The 21,099-nt window shown below is 41.4% G+C and overlaps 1 protein-coding gene across 2 annotated transcripts in view; it reads left to right on the plus strand.

Moving 5' to 3' along the window:
* Positions 1-21,099, plus strand: part of Smg6 (SMG6 nonsense mediated mRNA decay factor) — a 237,654-nt gene that overhangs the window by 53,572 nt on the left and 162,983 nt on the right. For both annotated transcript variants that reach the window (XM_040749136.1, XM_040749135.1), the window contains exons 9-10: positions 6,050-6,111; positions 13,576-13,721. In XM_040749136.1, the coding sequence (XP_040605070.1) occupies positions 6,050-6,111; positions 13,576-13,721 (208 nt within the window). The remainder of the gene's footprint in view (positions 1-6,049; positions 6,112-13,575; positions 13,722-21,099) is intronic.

Genomic DNA, 21,099 nt, shown 5'->3' on the forward strand with positions numbered 1-21,099 from the left:
TAGTGCCAGATTTCTCTTTAAACCTATAATGGCTCCCTCTATTAAGGTATCTCTTTTCTTGCTCTCTTTCTCTATTCTTCCTTCGACTCATCCTGATCCTTCATGCCCTCTGCCTCCCAATTTGCTCAGGAGCGCTTGTCCCTTTCCCTTTCTCGGGGGGTCCATGTATGTCTCTCTTAAGGTCCTCCTTGTTTCCTAGCTTCTCTGGGGTTGTGGATTATAGGCTGGCAATCCTTTGTTCTATATCTAATATCCATTTATGAGTGAGTACCATGTTTGTAAAGTAGTAGTTCAACTTAATTTTCTTGGTGAGATTTCTTTGTTGTCGTATTTAACATGGGGTTTCATGTAGCCAGTTGGCCTCAAAGTTACTATATAGTCCAAGATAACCTTACCTTCACAATCTTTCTGCTTCTACTCATGAATGGCAAGGACTGCATGTGTGTACCATCATGTTTGCTTGATTTTAGAATTCATTCATTCATTTTACTTTTTTTATTTCTTTAAAGATTTATTTATTATGAATACAACATCCTGCCTCCATGTATGTCTGCACGCCAGAAGAGGGCACCAGATCTCATTACGGATGTTTGTGAACCACCATGTGGTTGCTGGAAATTGAACTCTGGACCTCTGGAAGAACAGTCAGTGCTCTTAACCTCTGAGCCATCTCTCCAGCCCTCATTTTGGTTTTTTGAGACAGGGTTTCTCTATGTAGCCCTGGCTGTCCTGGCCCTCACTCTGTAGACCATGCTGACTTTGAACTCACAGGATTAAATGTGAAAGCTACCACTGCACAACTAAGAATTCTTTTATTTGCAGGGCAGTGGTGGCACACGCCTTTAGTCCCAGCACTCGGGAGGCAGAGGCAGGTGGATCTCTGTGAGTTCGAGGCCAGGCTGGACCGACAGCCTCCAAAACAATACAGAGAAACCATGTCTTGTAAAAACAAAACTAAACAAAAAAAATTCTTTTATTTGTATTTTAATCTTTTCATTATGACCTAGGTAATGTCACTAGTATAAATTCCATTTTAAGTGTGTATATGTAGTACAGCTGAGGAACAGTAAATATTTTTTTTAAATTCAGAATCTCAGTCAGTGGCAGACAGACTTCATTCTGGAGACCTAGCCACACACCTTCTGTCATTAGTGTCTGTTTTGGGGTAAGCCTAGGAGTTCACAACGAATTGGGTTTAGTCCTGAACTGAAGTCTTAATAATTTCAACACTATCTCTAGGGACTATACCCAGGAAGCAATTTTAGTTTCTGGTGAATAGTAGGCAAATGTACGAGAATGACCTAGAGGCAGACAGTCTTACATTTCTTTCTAATTAGTCATGTATTAAAATAAATTGCAGAAAGCCTGGCATGGTGGTACACTCCTTTAATCCCAGTATTTAGAAAACAATTAATCCTAGCACTTGGGAGACAGAGACATAGGCAGAGTCAGGTAGATCTCTGTGAATTCAAGGCCAGCCTGATTTATATACTGAGTTCCAGGTCAGTCAGGGTTACACAGTGAAACTCAGTCTTAAAAAGGGGGGAAAGGGAAAGAGGCTGCAGAGATAGCTCAGTGGTCTATAGTAAGTTCTAGAGTCCTAGGCCCTCTTCCAGAGAGCTTGAGTTCCCACAACCCATGTCAGGGAGCTCACAAATGCCTGTAACTAGCTAACCTCTCAGGGCACCTGCATGTACTTGCACAGATACACACACACACACACACACACACACACACACACACACACACACACACACACACACACACATATAAACAGAAAATAAAAAGTTGCAGATGTGGAAGTCAGGCTATTGTAATGTGTAATGGAGAGAAAAGCTCATACTCAAGTTTTTCTGACTTAGAAAAACTTGGTTTCAGATATGAGTTCTTCAGGGTCACCCATAATCTTATCCTTGCAGAGAGAGTTAAAAGTTCAAGGCTAGTCTGAACTACTTAACTAATGAGACCCTTTCTCAAAAGACTAAGGTCAGTAGTAGACCACTTGCCTCCCATGTGCAAGGTCCTGGGTTTGATCCCTCTGGGTTTTTTGTTTTTAGAGTTCTCCAAAGATCCTGCTTCAGTGCTAGCTGACTTCATATTGTCACCTGTGAATGTTTAAGACCCATTTTGATCAGCGTGTAACATTGTTCTCTCTGGGTGGCTTGCTTTACCTCTATGATACACCCACATTTTTACTTCCTTTCCTAAACCAAAGTGGTTTTGGTGATAGCAAAGTGGAACAAAAGTTAGGGCAACAGATACTTTAGATTGAAAATAAAACACTAGTTTTCAAGGTCAGGGAGAAAGTGTATGTATACTTCAAATTAAAGTTCTCTTAAAAAAAAAAAAAGCTGTGCACAGTGGTGCACACCTTTAATCCCAGATCTTGGGAGGCAGAGACAGGCGGATCTCTCTGAGTTTGTAACAGCCTGGCCTACAGGACAGCCAGAGCTGTTACACAGAGAAACCCTGTCATGAAAAACCAAAAAAAAAAAAAAAAAAGTGCACAGTAGTGTGGTGTACACCTTTAATCCCAAGGCCCCGGCAGGGGCAGGGGCAGGGCCAGGGGCAGGGGCAGGTAGATGAGCAGGTAGATTTTTGTGAGTTCCAGGACAGCTACATAGTGAGACTCTGTCTCAAAAACAAGCAAACAAAAGAACAAAAAGGTTCTCTAAAAATTACCTTTATTTCCTTTAGTTGAAAAATAATACCAGTGAGACATTATTTTTCTTTATTAAATGCAGTTAAAATATAATAGTAGTGTCAGGCAGTGGTGATTCACACCTTTAATCCCAGCATTCAGGAGGCAGAGGCAGGTAGATCTCTGACTTTGAGGGTAACCTGGTCTACAGAGCAAGATCCAAGACAGCCAAGGTTACACAGAGAACACTTGTGGAGTGGGGGCTGGGCAACAGCAATATGTATATATGTATGTATGTATACACACACACACATTGCTGTTAGTAAATACAGATTCAAGTGATTTAAGTATCTTAAGAAAGTCCCTTTTTGGGCTGGAGAGATGATTTAGCTGTTAAGAGCACTGACTGCTCTTCCAGACTTGAGTTCAATTCCCAGCAACCAGATGGTGGCTCACAACCATCTATAATGAGATCTGGTGCCCTCTTCTGGCAGACAGACAAACTTGCAGACAGAACACTGTTACATAACAAATAAAATAAATCTTAAAAAAAAAAAAAAAGAAAGTCCCTTTAGAAAGTATGGGTAATGCTAGGATGTTCCAAAATCTCTTGGGAGTTTCACTTTATTCTAGTAGCTTTTTGGGTTCATTGTTTCCTATCCATTCAGAAAAAAAAATATTAAAAGCAAAATTGTATTGCTTTTCAGTTATTCTCATTCACTCCCCATTGAGTCAGTTTACAAGCCAACCCCCCCTCCCTCAGGTTAGTAGAAGGAAGATTGTACTTAAAGTCTGAAGACTTGAATTCAAATTCTAACTCTTCTCTTTAAAGCAGCTTACATGTTGTGCTTCCATTAGGGTTCAAAGGATGACATTAGACTTGGATTAGTGAACTCCTAATAATTCTCTGTCTACTAAAATATCCTTTACATGTAAATTATAAGAAAGTTATAGAGGATTGTGTAATTGATAGCTGTGAGAATAGAAATAACTAAGCTAAAATAGGTATAAAGAATAGATATTTTTACCCTTCTATTTGAAATGATTTCATGCCTATAGAAAATTTCTAAAGAATTGGGTGGCTGTGGTGCTTGCCTAGAATTCCAGCATTGAGGAGGTGTAGGCAGGAAAATTGCAAATTCAAGGCCAGTCTGAGCCATATAGTAAGTCTAGGTCTGAAGGGATGGGGTCGAGCTTAGGGATTTCAGATCAATGCCTAAGACACCACACAGCAGGTAAGTAAATGATCTGGAAAGAATTACATGCAAGCCTATTTGGTGGGAAGGCAGTGCTTGTTTGCACCATTCTTCTTTCATACAAGATCTTGAGAGCTGTACTCTATTCAAGGTTTTGCTCCTAATTTTGGTTAAATGGTTGCCAAACCTTTCCCACTGCCCCTGGCCTTGACACAGCGTGCTGTAAAGTAGCTTGAGGTTTGTTTGTTTGTTTTGTTTTGTTTTTTCGTTTTTCGAGACAGGGTTTCTCTGTAGCTTTGGAGGTTGTCCTGGAACTCACTCTGTAGACCAGAATGGCCTCGAACTCACAGAGATCCCCCTGCCTCTGCCTCCTAAGTGCTGGGATTAAAGTCGTCGTGCGCCAACAATTCCCGGCTGTAGCTTGAGTTTTTAAACTACACATATCACCATTTCACTCTTTAATAGCCGTTCAGCATAATTCACTTAAGACAAAAAGAAAAATGGAAGTTTATTCACCAAGTTTGATGTTGAAATCATTGCTACATCTCATTTTTGTATGAAAGAGATAGAACTGCCATAATTGTATTGGTGTTCTGTTCTGCAGGACGATGACCCAGAAGTTCGTATTTTGGGGGGGGGGCGGGTAAACTATCCAGGGCTATTGGATTTGTTCCTTATTTTAGTAGTCACCCTCTGCTTTTGTTTTTACACTTATCTATTTAGTGTGTGTATGTGCGTGGGCTTGATTGCACATCTGGTGTTCTGAGAATAACTTGTGGGAGTTGGTTCTCTTCTACCATGTGGGTCCTGGGGATTGAACTCAGGTTGCCAGGCTTGATGGCAGTCAACTTTATCTGCTAGCCATCTTGCTGACCCACTAATTTCCAGCTTGCAATCAACATTCCTTAATTTTTTTTTTTTTGTTGTTGTTGCTGTTGTTTTTCAGGACAGGGTTTCGCTGTAGCTTTGGAGCCTGTCCTGGAACTCTTTCTGTAGACCAGGTTGGCCTCCCAAGTGCTGGGATCAAAAGGCGTGCACTACCACCTCCCAGCTAATAGTGTGTGTGTGTGTGTGTGTGTGTGTGTGTGTGTGTGTGTGTGTGTGTGTTGAGGCAGGGTCACACTATGTAACCCTGGCTGTCCTAGAACTCACTTTGTAGACCAGGATGACCTTGAACTCAAAGAAATCTGTCTGACTCTGCCTCCCAATTGCTTGGATTAGAGTCTTATGCCACCTCTCTTAATAGAAGTCAACAGTCTCAACCCTCCCTCCTGGAAGACTGTAGGATATTATTTCTATGAGATCAGGGGATGATAATGGGATTGTCTCTAAATTGTTTCTACTTTCTTTGGAGTCAAATCACCCCCCGCCCCATTTTGCCAAAAGGAATTATCTTAGTTTTGACTGAGATAGATTTTCTAGAATCCTTGAATCAGATTACAAACTGATGGCTTATAGGCTACATGTGGCTGGCAGACAAGTTGGGACTTACTTAATGTTCAAATAATTTTTATTTGTAGTTAATACTTAAAAGCCAGAACATTTTATATAAAAACCCATATTCCACTTCCCTGATTGGTTCTACTTAGAGCATTTGTTGGGACTGGGGAGAGAGGTTCCTGCTGTCACCACCAGCCTGCTTTATGCCTGGTCTCTGTAGATGCTCTAATCTTCAGCTCGTGATCCAGAACAGAACTCCAGTTTCAAAAGTTAGTAGTTGATGAGCCACCTTAGTCGTGAATACCTTAACCTTAGTTGTCAAAGAGACCTGCTTTCCTACATAGAGAAATAGCTCATAAATAGGATCAGGAATTTCTCTAAAATCACTTACTCTATTTCTGTCAGAATTTCATTCCCATTATTAAGGAGCCAGTAGTGGTTTCTGGATCCCACAGAAAGGAGAAGGCATCATCCTCTGTAACCTGCTCATCAGTTCAGATTGGATGCTTCCATCTCTGTACAGGGGTGTCTCTGCCAGCAGAGGGTGCTGTCCACTCACTGAGCCTTCTGTTACCTTGGCTTTGCTGAACTGCAGCTGTTGGGCATGTGCCCTGGGTATGTGTGAGAGTTTGGGCATGTCCATTTTGGTTCCCATCCCCAGTGCCCACCCCTTTAGACCCTGGCCAGGTTATTGTGTCACTGGGGACTGTATTCAGTAACAGGAAACTGGGGAAAGTTTAATTGTTTTCTCCTCTCCCTTTTTCCCATGCAGCTGAACAAAAGGTTCATCCTCAGTTTTCTCCATGCCCATGGGAAGCTGTTTACCCGGATTGGGTAAGTGTGCAGGATGTTTATTTTATTTCCCTACATTACAAGTCGTTTTGGAATTTAATATTGTTAGCAACTAGCTTGTGTTTGTAACTGAGGGCACAGGGTGTGAATTCTCAGAGGCCTCCACCTTCCCTTCACTCTCTTTCCTGCTGTGCTCATGAAGTTGGAGAGATATCACTCTCTTTGTCTCTTTTTTCTCTTTTCTTTCCTAAAACTTTAAGGACGGTGTTTTCCCAGCCCCACTTCTTGTCCCCTTGGCTTTCTGTCACTACTGTCTTTCGGTTAGTCCCTAGTGAGCCTGAGATAGCCATGCTGCATCCCTGGGTGCAGCTGCCAGGGGTTCTCCTTGGGGAAAAACTTATTTCCTTATTTCTCCTCAAAAACAGGAGTAACAGTTGCTTTTGTGTTCTGACCCATCCCCCTTCCTTTGTGTTTCATCCCCTGTGCCACATTGCTGATCTCAGTAAGTCCCAAATCCTCCATGGATTTACCTGTCCATGGGAAGTCCTGGGGAAGGCAGTTTGTGCAGAAAGTTAGTATTTCCCCCTTAAGTTCCTGGGAACAGTTTTGAGTGTTCCTCTGGTGCATCAGAAGATTCTTTCCTGACAAAGTAAAACTCATCATCCAAAAGCTTGACAGTACCTTCTTTTGGTTTTTCAAGATGGTTTGTCTGTGTTGCACTAGCTCTCCTGGAATTGACCTTGTAGACCAGGCTGCTTCAAACTCACAGACATCCACCTGCCTCTGCCTCCTGAGTGCTGGCTTTAAAGGCGTGCCCCACCATGCCCAGCTGAAAGTATCTTTTTGTCAAAGGACATATGTGCTGAGTGTCTCTGTTTTTTGACCTTCCTGGATAAAGGATATTGAAGAGAAAAACCAACAGCCCTTCCAGACATGTCTGCTGCTTGATTTTTGTTTGATTAATTTTGCTTTTTTGAGACAGGGTCTCCCTGTGTAGCCCAGAGAATTTGTGACCTTCCTGCCTCAGCTTCTTAAGTGCTGGAATTCCCAAGTATACCAGCATACTTAGATTCCTGTTGGGTTTAATATTTTCTGAATTAGAAGTTTTATTATGAGCTGCCCTTTGAGGTGATTGGCTTCGTATTGCAAATATCCTGTTATGGCATTTTCCTTTTCCTTTTTGCCATGAACTTGTAAGTTTATCTGTAGTGCTATAGGTTTCCTTCAGGAAAATAGGAGTCATGTTAGTTTCCACATACTTTTCATTACTCTTTTGAGATGCTGAAAGGCTTTGTCCTGTAAGAAAAACCATCTTATGTATTGTGAGTAGCAGTGTGTTTCATGTGTACTCACCTGGCATCATCTTGGGCAAGAGTGACAGTTTTGGTTATTTCAAGGATATTTTAGATTTTGAAATGACTTTGAAAAATTGGAGAAATTCCAAAAGATAAAGAATCTCTACTACTAGAAATAAATGTGCAGTAATTTACTTGGTAAAAATAAACTACATGTGTTAGTTGCTTCTAACGTCTCCATGATTCTACCAGCATGTGCTCCAGTGACAGAAGCTTTGTTTAGTTCAGCTGTATATTGACTTCTGCAATTTATTCTCTGACTTTCATACAGTCATTGGAGCACATGTGCACCAACACACATATACACAACATTTTTTTTTTTAAAGAAGCCAGTTGGTGATGATGCACATGTTTAATCCCAGCACTTGGGAGACAGAGGCAGGCAGATCTTTGTGAGTTCAAGGCCAGCCTGGTCTACAGAGCAAGTTCCAGGACAGCCAAGACTACACAGAGAAACTCTGCCTCAACCCTCCCCGCCCCAAATAGTTGATCCAGTTTTATTTTATAAAAGGTGAAACATGGAGCCTGGCAGTGGTGGTTTAATCCCCAGCTCTTGGGAGGCAGAGGCAGGCAGATCTCTGCAAGTTTGAGACCAGTCTGGTCTACAAGAGCTGGTTGTAGGACAGGCTCCAAAGCGACACAGAGAAACCCTGTCTCACAAAACAAAACAAAAAACAACAAAAAAGAGAAAAATTTCTTCATTTTCAGTGAAGAAAATGTCTATCAATTCTATGCATACTTCAGTCCCTGCATGAGTATTCCACTCATACTGTTCTTGAGATAGGAGGAAATTGAGCCCAATACTAATTCAGCAAGACAGAAACTGCAGTAACGTTCCTATTGTTAAAAAGGGGGGGGAGGGGATAGAGGCTGGAGAGATGGCTTATTGAGTGCTGAGTGTCTTGCAAAGAGCCTGGGTTCAGTCCAGTTCCCATATAACTTCAACTTCAGGGGATTAGATGACTTCTTCTGACCTCTGTGTACAACCCCCCCCCCACAAATAAAAATTTTTAAAAATCTTTAAAAAAATGAAAAACAAAAGTAGAACTCTGTAAGCCTATAAAAGCAGTGAGTGCAAGCTACATTTAACATCATGGACCGATGCCCAATGAACAAAAGGATGTGAATAGTGGGAGGCACTGGAAATGAATTAAGACTCCGGAGATTGTAATGGAGATCAGCGGAAGGCACACCTGCACCTCCCTTTCTAGAAAAGCATTGACACTGTTTCCTTGGTTTAGGTCTCTCTATGCCTGGGGTTCATGTTGTATCTGTATATATTTGAATGCCTACTGTGTGCAAGGCAATTCTGCTTACTGTTGACATCAACTGACAGGAGGTTTTAATGAGATTAAATGCCAAGGATTAAAAAAAAAATGGTTAGTTAGAAGGCCTCCAGAGTTAACAAGTCGGAAGATTTTGTGTACCTCAGTCTCCTAGCAGTGGATCATTCTAGTTCCTTTGTTCTATAGTAGTATGATGTTTTCTCTCATCTCAACCCTGTGGCATAGTTTAATTAAAAAAAATTTTTTTGCTCCTGTTTTGTTCTAAATTTTTAGAGAATTAAGAAGTTGAGAATCAAGTTAGGAAGCTTGTTTCTTTTCTGTAGAGAATGTGTCTAGCCCAGCTATGTCCTCAGTGTCTGAGGGGCTGGGCCTGCCCTGTTAGTCACTGTCTGAGGCATTCTTGAGTCTGGGTCTCAGTGTTGTCTGAAAGATTGGTCTTTGGAAACTGCCATCAAATGAGACAAGGTGTCTCTAGAGCTCATAAGTTAGTCACGTAAGTCAGTGAAGTGCATGCTCTGAAAACTATATCTGTTCTTAGGTTTGAAAGAATAGGAACAGAGCCCTCTTGGCCTCTGGAAGAGGAGTCAATCAGGGTTGCCTGGAGGCTTCTGATAGCCAAAGATGCTTTTCAGCAAAAAGCAGGTCAGACCTGCACTTGGCCTCAACTGAGGGTCAGAAGTTGGCAGACTATAGAGTAGACTCTTGAATTGTGACAACTGGAAAATTAGCTTCCTGTTGTTGCCTTGGTTAAAGTTAACCACTTTAGTTTGTGCTTGCTTGCCTGGTCATTCTATTTGCACCAAGGTCTTAGAATTTAAAAACCCATATATTTATTTTAGATTTTGAGTTCTTTAAAAATAAAGTATTTTTTAAAATTACTAAGTGTCTTTAAATATCAAACTCAGAAGTATTCATGATACAGGAACTTTTTTTGTATTATACAATGTTGATTGTAAAATATTTAGAAAACTTAGCAAAAAGAAAAAGTAAAACGTCATTCATATTTGTTTTTATTTGTTTGTTTTCCTGACACTATGTAGCTCTGGCTGTCTGGTACTTACCTGGACTGAAATTCACAGAGAACTACCTGCCTCTGCCTCCTTAGTGCTGGGTTAAAGGCAGGAGTCACTATGCTTAAGTTACTCATATTCTTTTTTTTTTTTTTTTTTTGGTTTTTCGAGACAGGGTTTCTTTGTGGCTTTGGAGGCTGTCCTGGAACTAGCTCTTGTAGACCAGGCTGGTCTCGAACTCACAAAGATCCGCCTGCCTCTGCCTCCCGAGTGCTGGGATTAAAGACGTGCGCCACCAACACCTGGCTAGTTACTCATATTCTTAATAGCCAGCAATAACTGAATAACTTTAATGTTCAGTGTAAATTTTAGGGTCATTTTTTGTGTGTATGTGCAAAAATAATCATATTAAACTGCTTTACAATTACTCACTGGATATGTACTGAAGTTTCCCTCACCTGGTTACATGCTGCTGGAGATGTTTTTGTTGATTTTGTTTTGTTTTTTTTTTATTTGTTTGTTTGTCTCACACTGTTGTCCAGTTGTTCTTGAATTCCATAGCTATCCCAGGCAGGCCTTGAACTCACAGCAGCCCTCCAGTTCCAGTCTATCAACTTCCCAGGTGCTAGATACCACTGCACCTGGCCCCCAGGTGTCTGGGTGTTTTAGGTACTTCTGACAGTTTCTCTGTTCTTCTTCTTCCCCCTTTATTGTTGTTGCCCAGGTTCTTTTCTTCTTGTCTTAAATTTTATAATTATTTCATAAGTAACACCCAGAAACTCTTACAAAACCCAAAACTATAGCTAAGGTTAAAAGTTTTCTCAACTCTACCCCAATTCACCCCCACCTCCATACTGTGCTGTCCAAAGAGGGAACATTGGATGTTGGATTATATGTCCTTCAAGGTCTTTTTGCATACTTACATATGTATTTGTAAAAATAAATTTTTGTGGGTTCCCCCTACTTTTGTTTATTTGTTTTGTTTCTAGACAGGGTCTTACTATGTAATAGCTCAGACTAGCCTCAAACTCAGCTATCCTCCTGCCTCAGCCTTCTCAGAGCTAGCATTCATTATAGATATATGTCACTATATACAGCTTTGGGTTTTGCATTGTGTGTGTAATACGTTAATATGTAAATTAGATACTGTCAGTTTTAGTATTTTTTTTGCAATATTTAGATAAGGAGTAAAGATGTTTCTTAAAGAAAAAGACATGATACTACTTATAGTTTGAAACCTAAATCAAAAAGAATTTTGGTTAAAAATCTGGAAAATAGAAGTCTCATTATTGAAACCTAGAAAGGTGACCTTTTGGTTGTTGTTGTTGGTTTGTTTGTTTGAGACAGGATTTCTCTATTACAGTCCTGGCTGTTCTGGAATTCACTGTGTAGACCAGGAACCCAGAGAGATCTTCTTGCCTCTGGAAAGGTGACTTTTAATTGTCACCTTTTTCTTCATTTTTTGCTTAACAACACTGATTTTTGTCTGAGTAATACTACCACCCCCAACAAGTTCTCTGTTTCTCCTTCCTCCCTCTCGCTCTGTCTCTTTGTCTCTGTCTCTGTCTCTTTTTTTTTAAGATAGCATTTCTCTATGTGGCTCTGGTGGTCCTAGAACTTGCTCTGTAGACCAGGCCATCCTGAAATTCATAGACATCTGCCTGTATCTGCTTTCCGAGTGCTGGGATTAAAGGCGTAAACCACCACGCCTGACCTCAGTTTCACTTTTTAATATAGGGTCTCATTCAGTAGTCCTGGCTGGACTGTAACTTGCTCTCTACACAAGACAAGCCTCAAATTCAAAGAGATCTGCCTGCCTATGCCTCCTGAGTTCTGAAAGAGCCATAGTCTCTTATATTTGATATGGGAGACTAATTTACATTCTTACCAATTGATTCTTTCAATTATGTTGTGCTAATCAAAGGGAGGTTTTTTAATTTTTGTTTTGTTTTTTAAAATTTCTGATAAAGAAAATGTGAACATTTGACCTGTATTCATTTCAGACATTAGTCTGACCCCTGGAGTGTTAATGGATCTGTTTCAGTTCCTACCCCAGGGAAGAGGCTTCCTCAGACACATGTCCCACACGACACTTCAGTCCTGTCATTCTGTGCTGGCTTTCTACTGCCTTTCAACATGGAGACACATGGCCTTGAAACTTGCCCAGCGTGGCTGCTTTTCTTGCAGAGTGAACTCTGCTCTTCTTGTAATGAGAAGTACTAGCCCCCTCCCCATTTCCATCCAGAGAGAGTGCTGCACAGTGTCAGGATTTAAAATGAAACCTTGGTTATAGCTCATGGGGAAAAATGGATCCAATCCAGCCACAAACATCACTCCCTGCCATTCCTATTCTATCGAGAGTTTTAGCAGCTCTGAAGTTTTTAGAGAGAAGTTTTTTTGCTTTGCTTTGCTTTGCTTTGGGGCAGGCACTTAAATGGCTTGGGGGTAGTGTGGAAAGCAAATGCATGGCATATTTTGTGCCAGTGAGAATGAGGACAGTTGAGCAGAGGCAAAATGGAATGTAAACTGTGATTGACCTGGAGCTGTGGCATGGCTTCTGGGCACGAGAAGGTCAGCAGTACGAGTTGTCATCTAAAGACAAGGTATAAAGATTGCCAAAATTCCCATAACACTCTGGGGTTTTCTTATCTGGGGAGGATGCTGTCCAATGATAAAGACTAAGGTTGGGGTGAAACTCATACCACCTTTCTCCAGGGTTTGAGAAGGATTGATTGCCTGCCTTGGCTTTCCAGAAGCTATCTATTAATCCGACTAGAGCTGTTCCCCACTGCACCCCTCAGTGCACCACAAGCAATTTGATGGCAGGAATGGGGGGGGGGGCGGTAAGAGATACTTTGCTGACCACGAATTGTTCAGCATAGCCCTAAGACCTGTGTGCCTGGTTTCTCTCTCTAGCACCAAGTTTGAGTTTGCTTTTTATTTCAGAGGATTTCAGCTGTGGTTTACTCCTGTTGCCAAAGGAGCTCTAGGCATGCACCACTGTTTAGGATCCAGTGGCCACATTTGGCAAGCATTGGTTTGAATGACCTCTCCTTAGGAGCCCTAGGTCACTGGCTGGATTTCTGCCTCCCTACATTACAGGCTCTTCCTGTATTGGGAGTGGCAGTTGGCCAGGGCATTGTATTTCCACTGGCCTGAAAACATACAGACCCTGATGAGTAGAGGCTTGTGAGAGGGAGAATAGCAACACAGGAAAGACTGGAAACAGACCATTGGAGGCCCTAGGTTTGGGGTTCTTCAAGGGGAAGTTTGGAACCAATGGGTGGACAGTGACTGTGGTAGCACCTAAGAAGGCAGAACAATGTTAAAGTTCTTTTTTTATTCTTTTTGTTTTTAAATTTTAGACAAGCTCTTGCTGTATTTTCTAGACTGTCTTTGAACTTGAGATCCTCCTGCCTTAGCCACTGAATTTCTGGGTTTGTAGGCATGAGCCACCATGTCTTGTTTCTAAAGTAATTCTTTCTATTCAGTAAGGAATCTTTTACATGTGCGATGAGACTCCTTTTAGAGTATAGTTTTCATATCAGAGACTTTTAGGTGTTAGAGCTTAAAGGAAATGTGTTTATTATTTAGAAACCTGTTTCAACGAGAAACTCATGCCAGTTTGAATCCATTTAATATTGTGGGTTAAGAAATAGCATGCCAAGGTGTTATAGCCATTTTATTCAGTAATTGTTTTCATCTCTAAACTTTGAACACTTGTCCTAGGATACCAGGAAGATTTTGTAGGATAAGAAACTTCTTTGATATTAGTTCTCTGTTTGGGGAACAGGGAGTCATTTTTCCAAGTGCTTTTAAGGTTATGCCTCAATAATGGGCTCTCTTTATCTGTAGGATGGAGACATTCCCTGCAGTGGCTGAGAAGGTCCTTAAGGAGTTCCAAGTGTTGCTGCAACATAGCCCATCTCCTATTGGAAGTACCCGTATGCTGCAGCTTATGACCATCAACATGTTTGCTGTACATAACTCCCAGCTGAAAGGTAAGGAAAATCCAGTTTCTCCATCTAGACAGAGTTGAATTTAGTATCTTTCCTATGCTACCTTACTGCCCCCAAGCACACAGTCACACACACACACACACACACACACACACACACACACACACACAGACACACACACACCCTCCCTTCCTCCCTTCCTCCCTCCCTCCCTCCCTCCCTCCCACTATTGTTTCTTAGATCTTTAGTCTCTGAATTCTGTAAGACTGTAGTTCCTGAGTGGGAAAAAAGGAGAGATTCATGAGCATAAAGTTTAATTTAAAAATCTAGAGATGCTGTTGAACATCTGGCCATGCTAATGGCAGCAGCAAGACCTCTTAGAGGCTGCAGACCAGTTTTTCTCCCAAGGGAGAGGCATTGCTGAAATGTTTCGTTCCGGAGACCGAATGCTTGGCAGGGATTGGGAATTGCTGTTTCTGGACTCATGTGCGCTGTTTGTTCAATATGGAAAAGTCTAGTTCCCTATGGGATATCCCTTATGGGACCCTGCCAGAGAGTAAGAACAGAGAATTGATGAGCTTTGGTGACTCAAATCTGGAAGTACAAAACTCACCAGGCCCAGAATTTGGCTAGTGTACTGGTATGCATTCTGAAGTGTTTTTCTGAACGTTTGGTGTTTTTTTTTTTTTTTTTTAATGGGGTGGAGAGAGGAGGAGGGAAGGGCCGATTGGTAGGGTTTTAAAATGTTCTGATGACTGTGTCACATTTGAAGGATGTTTCTAAGATTCCTTCCCCTCCCTCTACCCCACTTAGGTAAGGTTGATGTGGTTTGACTTGATAGAAATATGTAGTATGAATGACATTATTTTGTGTTTCTTTACAACATGTTGCCAAGGAGTCATTCCAAAGCATCAACAGAGAATGTTTGGTTAGATTCTTATCTGCAATGCCAGGAAGTAGGAATTGCCCCATGGAGACTGTGTCATAAAGCAGATCTAATGTTTCTAGAAGTGCCACTGGCTCTTTGGTTGTACCTTTTCTCAGAGATTTCTCCTCTCATCCTGTAGTCCATCTGCTTCTCTTCTTGCTGCTGGTAGGGAACTTCCTAATGAATGAGTGTGCCACACCTTCCCTAAAGACAGGGATTCTCCTTGGTTTTTGAGGAGTTCCTTAGCTAGTTTGCCTGAGTTTTCAGTCACTTCTGAATTTTGGAAGACTTTTCCCCACCAAGCTGGCTGATAACAACATCCAGAATTTTCAGCAGTGGGCAAGATCACAGAGGTGTAGGAACCTTTCTCAACTTAGTCAATTATTCCTGAGGTGACTGCCTAAGTGGGACTGCAAGAAGGCCTGAAATCTTTAGGGATAGCAGTGGTTTCTAAGAAGAAGGAAATAGTTTGTAGTGCTGCCCTGTTGAGCCTGTGCAGTCTTAAAGGGAGGGAAATTTTGTTACCAAGAAGGAAGCTCTCAGGGTGTGGTGGCACACACCTTTAATTTTGGTCTACTTATCAAGTTCCTGGCCAGCCAGAGCTACAGAATGACTCTGCTCACTGGGCTTTAGAAGCAGGGCCTCTAGTTGCCCCTGTATTTTCTGCTCTCCTACTCAAACCACCCACTGCTGTATGAGCTGGAGAGTTGGGGCACATAGTTCAGTACAAATGACCTGTGGTCTCTGTAGGTGTGAATGTAAAGAGCCTGTTTTCAATAGCTTCTGCTGTGTGGAAAGGAATATCTGTACTTTTCATAGACCACCAGTGAGTCTTTTTCTTGTAGCTGCTGTTAAGTAATGGCTAAGAAAATATGGGTGAGAGGGAGGTGAGGATAGAGGAGGACCATTTAGTACTTGTGGCCAAGATATTTTTGTAGGTCTTTTCTGTAGTTGTCATAAAATGGGTCCTCTAGTAGGATTGACAAGTAAAGGCTTTTGGCCTTACTCTCTGTACTGCTCTTGCCCTGGCTCTCAACTCTACGAGGCAAGAGGAGCCTTAGCTGAGGGGGTCACAGGCTCCAAGGGTGGTTCAGGGAAAAACAGCCCAGGCCACAGGATATAACACTCAACTGGGACACAGAGCTCTGCGGACGTGCTGCCAAGTACCCGGTGTGCAGCTGAGGCGGCCATCCAGACCCCACTGTGTGGGCTGCCATTGGGAGAGGGGTGAACAGAGCACTCAGCAGGGCTGGTTGGTGGGAAGATGCACTTTTCCATTTCCCAGCACATGAGTCATCATCTCTGGGCCCCTGTGCTGTGCTTGCACGGACAGTGGCAAGAAGGGGGTGTTGTGGCTGAGTAGCAGCATCTGTGCCGGGGGTGGGGAGAGGGGGGTTGGGGTGAGGGTAACGATTTAAACCCTTCACTAATCAGCAGCACTTTGAATCACAGTTTTATGAGTACGGAAGTGATAAATCAAGCTCTGTGTGTTCAGCCCCCAAGTCCTGTCAGTGGTGCCCTTCTAACGGGCTCTCTCCCGGCCAGTCTGCAGGCTGTCACAGTCACCACCCAGCCACGGGTCCCTGGCTGTCTAAAACCAGGAAGCAAGGCCTGACGCAGTCTGGCCTCCCAGGTACTCTGGGTCCTTGGTGATTTGGCAGTCATTGCAAATTACAGAACATCTGGACCATCATTTTTCTTTCCATTCCCTCTTGGATGTGTCCTTCTGGGTGGGTTGTTTGTACATGTCAGTTCCTGGGCTCTGGAGAAGAGCATTCCAGCCTGAAGCAGAAGTGATCTTGTAACCCACAAGGCAGTTAGATCCTTTCGATCTGTGCCAGAGTCATCTCCATAGATGTGGGGGCAGAATTATAATTTGGAAAGCAACAGAGATGTTCTTCCTTAAGAAGTATGTCCTTTGCCAATGTCCTCTAATGCTACAATACCATCATGCTCTGTTTGTAATAACTACCTTTTCTTTACATCAGTAAGTCAGGTGTGGAAATTATTTGGCTGCTAACACTTTATTGTGTTTACTTTTCAAATATACTTTCATTGTAGACATGGAATATTTAAAAGCTTTGGGCGTGGTAGCAGACAATAAAGTAGAGGGGCAAAACTGTGTGGTGGAGAGAATGGTGTCCTTCCCCTTTCCCTACATTAGGATGCGAGGAGACTAACTTCCTTGATCATGAGCCCTGTGTAAAATCCTACTCCATGGTGTTGGGGAAGTCCTGTGCATTTGTCAATACTCATTATCCTTCCATAAGGAGGAAATTTCCTCATTCGTTAAAGGTACAATAATTTCAGCTGGGTCTTTCCCAGTCAGTTGACGAAGCCTTAATTTACCTTTTAATATCAAATCAGAGATCTTTTCTATATATGTTTTCAATTTTTTAATTCTGTTTATGTGGCAGAAATACCCATTCTAGAATGATGTCTTCCCTCTGCATTAATATTCCTGAGGGGTATTCTCTAGATGGTAAAATAACCAGAATACAGTCCAGATTTGGATCCACACGGTCCACATGTGCTTCTAATATTCTCTTTTCTACCCATTCTAATTCTTTTTCAGCCTCAGCTGATAGTACTCGTGGGCTGTTTAGGTCTTTATGTCCTTTTAAAGCCATTTTCAGGTGTTTTAAATCATGCCCTTCTACACCAATAATCGTCTGTAATTGAGAGATTTCTCCTAATAGTTTTTGAAGATCATTAAGAGTCCGGTAACAATCTCTTCTGATCTGTACTTTCTGTGGTCTAATTTTCTGAGCATCTATTTTATAACCTAAATAGTTAATAGAATCTCCTCTTTGTATTTTTTCTGGGACAATTTGTAATCCCCAGCGAGGCAAAATTTCCTTTACTGCCTCAAACATCTTTTCCAAAGTATCCTTATTTGAATCAGACAATAATATGTCATCCATATAATGATATATTAACGAATGTGGAAATTTTTTACAAATTATTTCTAGAGGTTTATTCACAAAATATTGACACAAAGTTGGACTGTTTAACTTACCTTGAGGTAGTATCTTCCACTGGAATCTCTATACCGGACGGGAATTATTATAGGTAGATACCAAGAGATAAACTACATATAGAACTTTGGACTCACAAGGATGAGATGGATGATATTTTCTTTAAATCTTGCTAAAATATTGTAACTATGTTCTTACTTGATAACTGTTCTGTTATATACAATTTGACTGTTAAAGTTAAGAGCTTTCTTTTTGTTTAAACAGAAAAGAGATGTTGGGGAAGTCCTGTGCATTTGTCAATAAAGACTGTCTGGCCAATAGGAATCTAGATAGGTGGGGCTAGGAATCCAGGAGGATTCTGGGAAGAAGAAACACAAGAGGGTTCGAGATGTAACCACCATTGGGGTAGGAAGCCTGGAACTATTCTCCGGTAAGAGACATACTTAGATTAACAATTATGGGGTAATTACTTAAGTCAGAGCTAGCCTGTTAGAAACAAGCAAGGCCAACAGCTTCATAATTAATATAGCCTCCTGTGTGTTTATTTGGGACTGATGCGGATCTGGAACCAGGTGGGCGGGAAGGCTCCTCTCAAGGAAAGCTTCTCTTAACACATGGGATTACAGACAATTTAGAATCTTTTGTTAGTTTGTTTTATTTTTGTTTTTTGAGACATAGTTTCTCTGAGTAGCAGCTCTGGTTGTCCTGGAACTAGCTCTGTAGACCAGACTAGCCTCCAACTCACAGAGATCCACCTGCCTCTGCCTCCTGAGTGCTGGGATTAAAGGCATGTACCACCACCACCTGGTTGACAGTTTAGAATCTTAATGCTCTTTATGAGATTGTTAGAGACAGATACATTTGAGATCAGGACACGGATAGTTAGGAGTTCTGACACAAGGCTGATATTTCTTAGACACAAGAGTATTTGTTGAATGTATAAATGAGGAAGGCCACAACTCTAGAAAAGTGTTTTTTTTACCACAGTGTCCAAAGTTGGTGGCTAAATAGGTGGTTCCTGGAGTGATGTCATAATGTCTATTGCCTTCAATAGTGGCTGATAAGAGGCTAGAGGGTAAGCTATTGAACTAAAGTACTCCAAGAACTTTAACTTTTTTTTTCTAATTGTAATTTGAGGAAATAAAACTAGTTTCTTGAAGATGAGTAACTGAAGCAACATTTGTGGTAGGGCATCATGGAAACCTCTTTGCATCCCCCATCTGTGCCCAATTTGCTCCAATCTGGACTTCCCCTCATTGCCCCCACCCTTTTAAAAATATGCTTTATAATTTTTGGAATCAAAACCATTTCAGGCACACTGTTTTATTTTACTGTATTATTGGATTATATTTCCTATAAATCACTGGATGTTAGTCATTGGCCACCACTGAAATAACTTCCCTTTTCTGTGTCCTGGCCTTTTCTTTTTCCCTCTCTGCTAGTTCATAGAATGAGTCTCCATTTCAGCCCTGCAAAAGAGCCCTGGTAGCAGCAAGAGGGCACCCAAGAGACACTTCTTGCGTGCTGTTAATGTTGCTTCCTCTGAAAAAACATTTAAGTGTTAGAATTGAGGTAGAGCTAGACTGACTTTCATTTCATGATTGCTTTTGTTTTGATTTGGTTTCTATTTTTTGAGACTGCAGCTGATTGTAGTCCAGGCTGATCTCAAACTTGAAATCCCCCTACCTCTCCTCCTTACTTAGTACTAGGATGACAGTTATGCAACTCCATGCCTAGCATATGCTGCCTTATGTTATTAATATTCCTGAATTTGCCGGACATAGAGGAAGTGCTACATGGATGTCTTGTGGGAATTTAGAACTATAGCTGCCTACCTGGTACTAACAGAGTTTAACCTACAGGCATGGGCTTCTTCATGCCATTACTTATATATGAGAGTTGACTCTAGTTGAGAAATTCCTTTCACAGTCAGAATTTGCCTTTTAGCATATAGCATCCCTAAGACTTTAGGAAGAACAGTTGTTCTCTACTGAATCACTTGTAAGTCTTTTACTCAAGCAGAAGGTGTGAAGTGTCTAATCCTCTGCTTGACAGAACAGTTGTACAGAGGAAATCCACCTTTCATAAGGGGTTAGACTTGAGTTTAGCTGTGTAAACTGTCCTTCTCATTCCTCTTCCCATTTCCCTTTCTCAATGAGAATCATGGGTAGGTAGATTTCTATCAGAGCATTGCTGGTCTTCATTTCCAGGACTCCTCAGTCTAGAGAAAATTAGAGAGAAAGCCAGCATGGCCAACATTTTTTGTGAATATAAAGGTCAGAATGGCTTAGGTGTGGCAAGGCAGCTGGAGGTGACTGAATCAGGGAGCTTCAACCCTTTGTCAGCAGACGGCTTAGTCAGACTCCTTCCCTTGGTGATCTGGTGATGCCTTTTGCTAAAGTTCCCTGGAAGAGAAGACAAGAGGGAAAGAAATAAACTTCAAGGCACTTACCTATTTTTCTAGCTCTAAATTCCAGTGCCTGTTCTTGTTTTCAGGATGACTGTACTGCTTTAAGCTGAGGAAAGACAACAGTGAAAAAGTTAAGTAAGAAAATGCAGTCATGCCAATAAAATTAAGTTTCCTCTAGCATCGTATCTGTTAAGGAAGTGGTCTTTGTTTACCTGAAAATAACAGTGTGGTTTGGTGTCCATGGCTGGTTTGATGTCATGCAAAGGTGCCATATCCCATTGTTAGGCCGTAAAAATAAGTGGTGTATTTAGTTTTTGTTACCATTTTATGACTTCTCAATGTGACATCTTTTTCTCTTGCTGGAAAGACTTATACTGAAAGAGAAATGCTGTTTAGGGGAAATATAGCAGCAATATTTGCAGCTACTCTTCATTCTTTTTCCCCCATTTGTTTACTTAATTTTCAATGTTGGCACTCAAATTCAGGGCCTTAGCACATCTAGGTAAACAATCTATCATTGATCTGAATTCCTAGCCTCAAATCTGTTTTTAAAGCTTGATTTATTATTAGACCTTTCAACAGGCCTCAATTTTTTAAAATAGTAACACAAAAAGGCCTATTTCAAGAGGAAAAAATTAATTATGAAGTCTGAATTTATAATTTACATAAGAATTAAATTTCATACTATATTTTGCATATGTCATATGCTGTATTTTGATCTTATTCACTGTTCCTGATTCCACTCCCTACCTTCCTTACTCCCCTAACTTCATATCTTTGTTTTTACAGACGGTTGTGGGGGGGAGGTGGCCGTTTTGTGGCTATTCTGGAACTGGCTCTGTATGTAGATCAGGTTGGCCTCAAACTCACAGGGATCTGCCTGATTCTGCCTCCCAAGTGCTGGCATTATAGGTGTGTGCTACTACCACACAGCCTTTTTTTTTTTTAATAACCTGTCCAATCCATTTGTGTTGGCCAGATATTTCTGGGCTTGGGGCCATCCACTGAGCCTGGTGGACTTACCAGGCACCCCACCTTAAAGAAAATTGAGTCTCTATCCTTTAGAAGCTGTCACCTGTCCTTAGCTCCTCAATAATTAGGGGT

The sequence above is a fragment of the Mesocricetus auratus genome, unplaced genomic scaffold (genome assembly GCF_017639785.1).
Source record: "Mesocricetus auratus isolate SY011 unplaced genomic scaffold, BCM_Maur_2.0 Super-Scaffold_100007, whole genome shotgun sequence".
Lineage (NCBI taxonomy): Eukaryota > Metazoa > Chordata > Mammalia > Rodentia > Cricetidae > Mesocricetus > Mesocricetus auratus.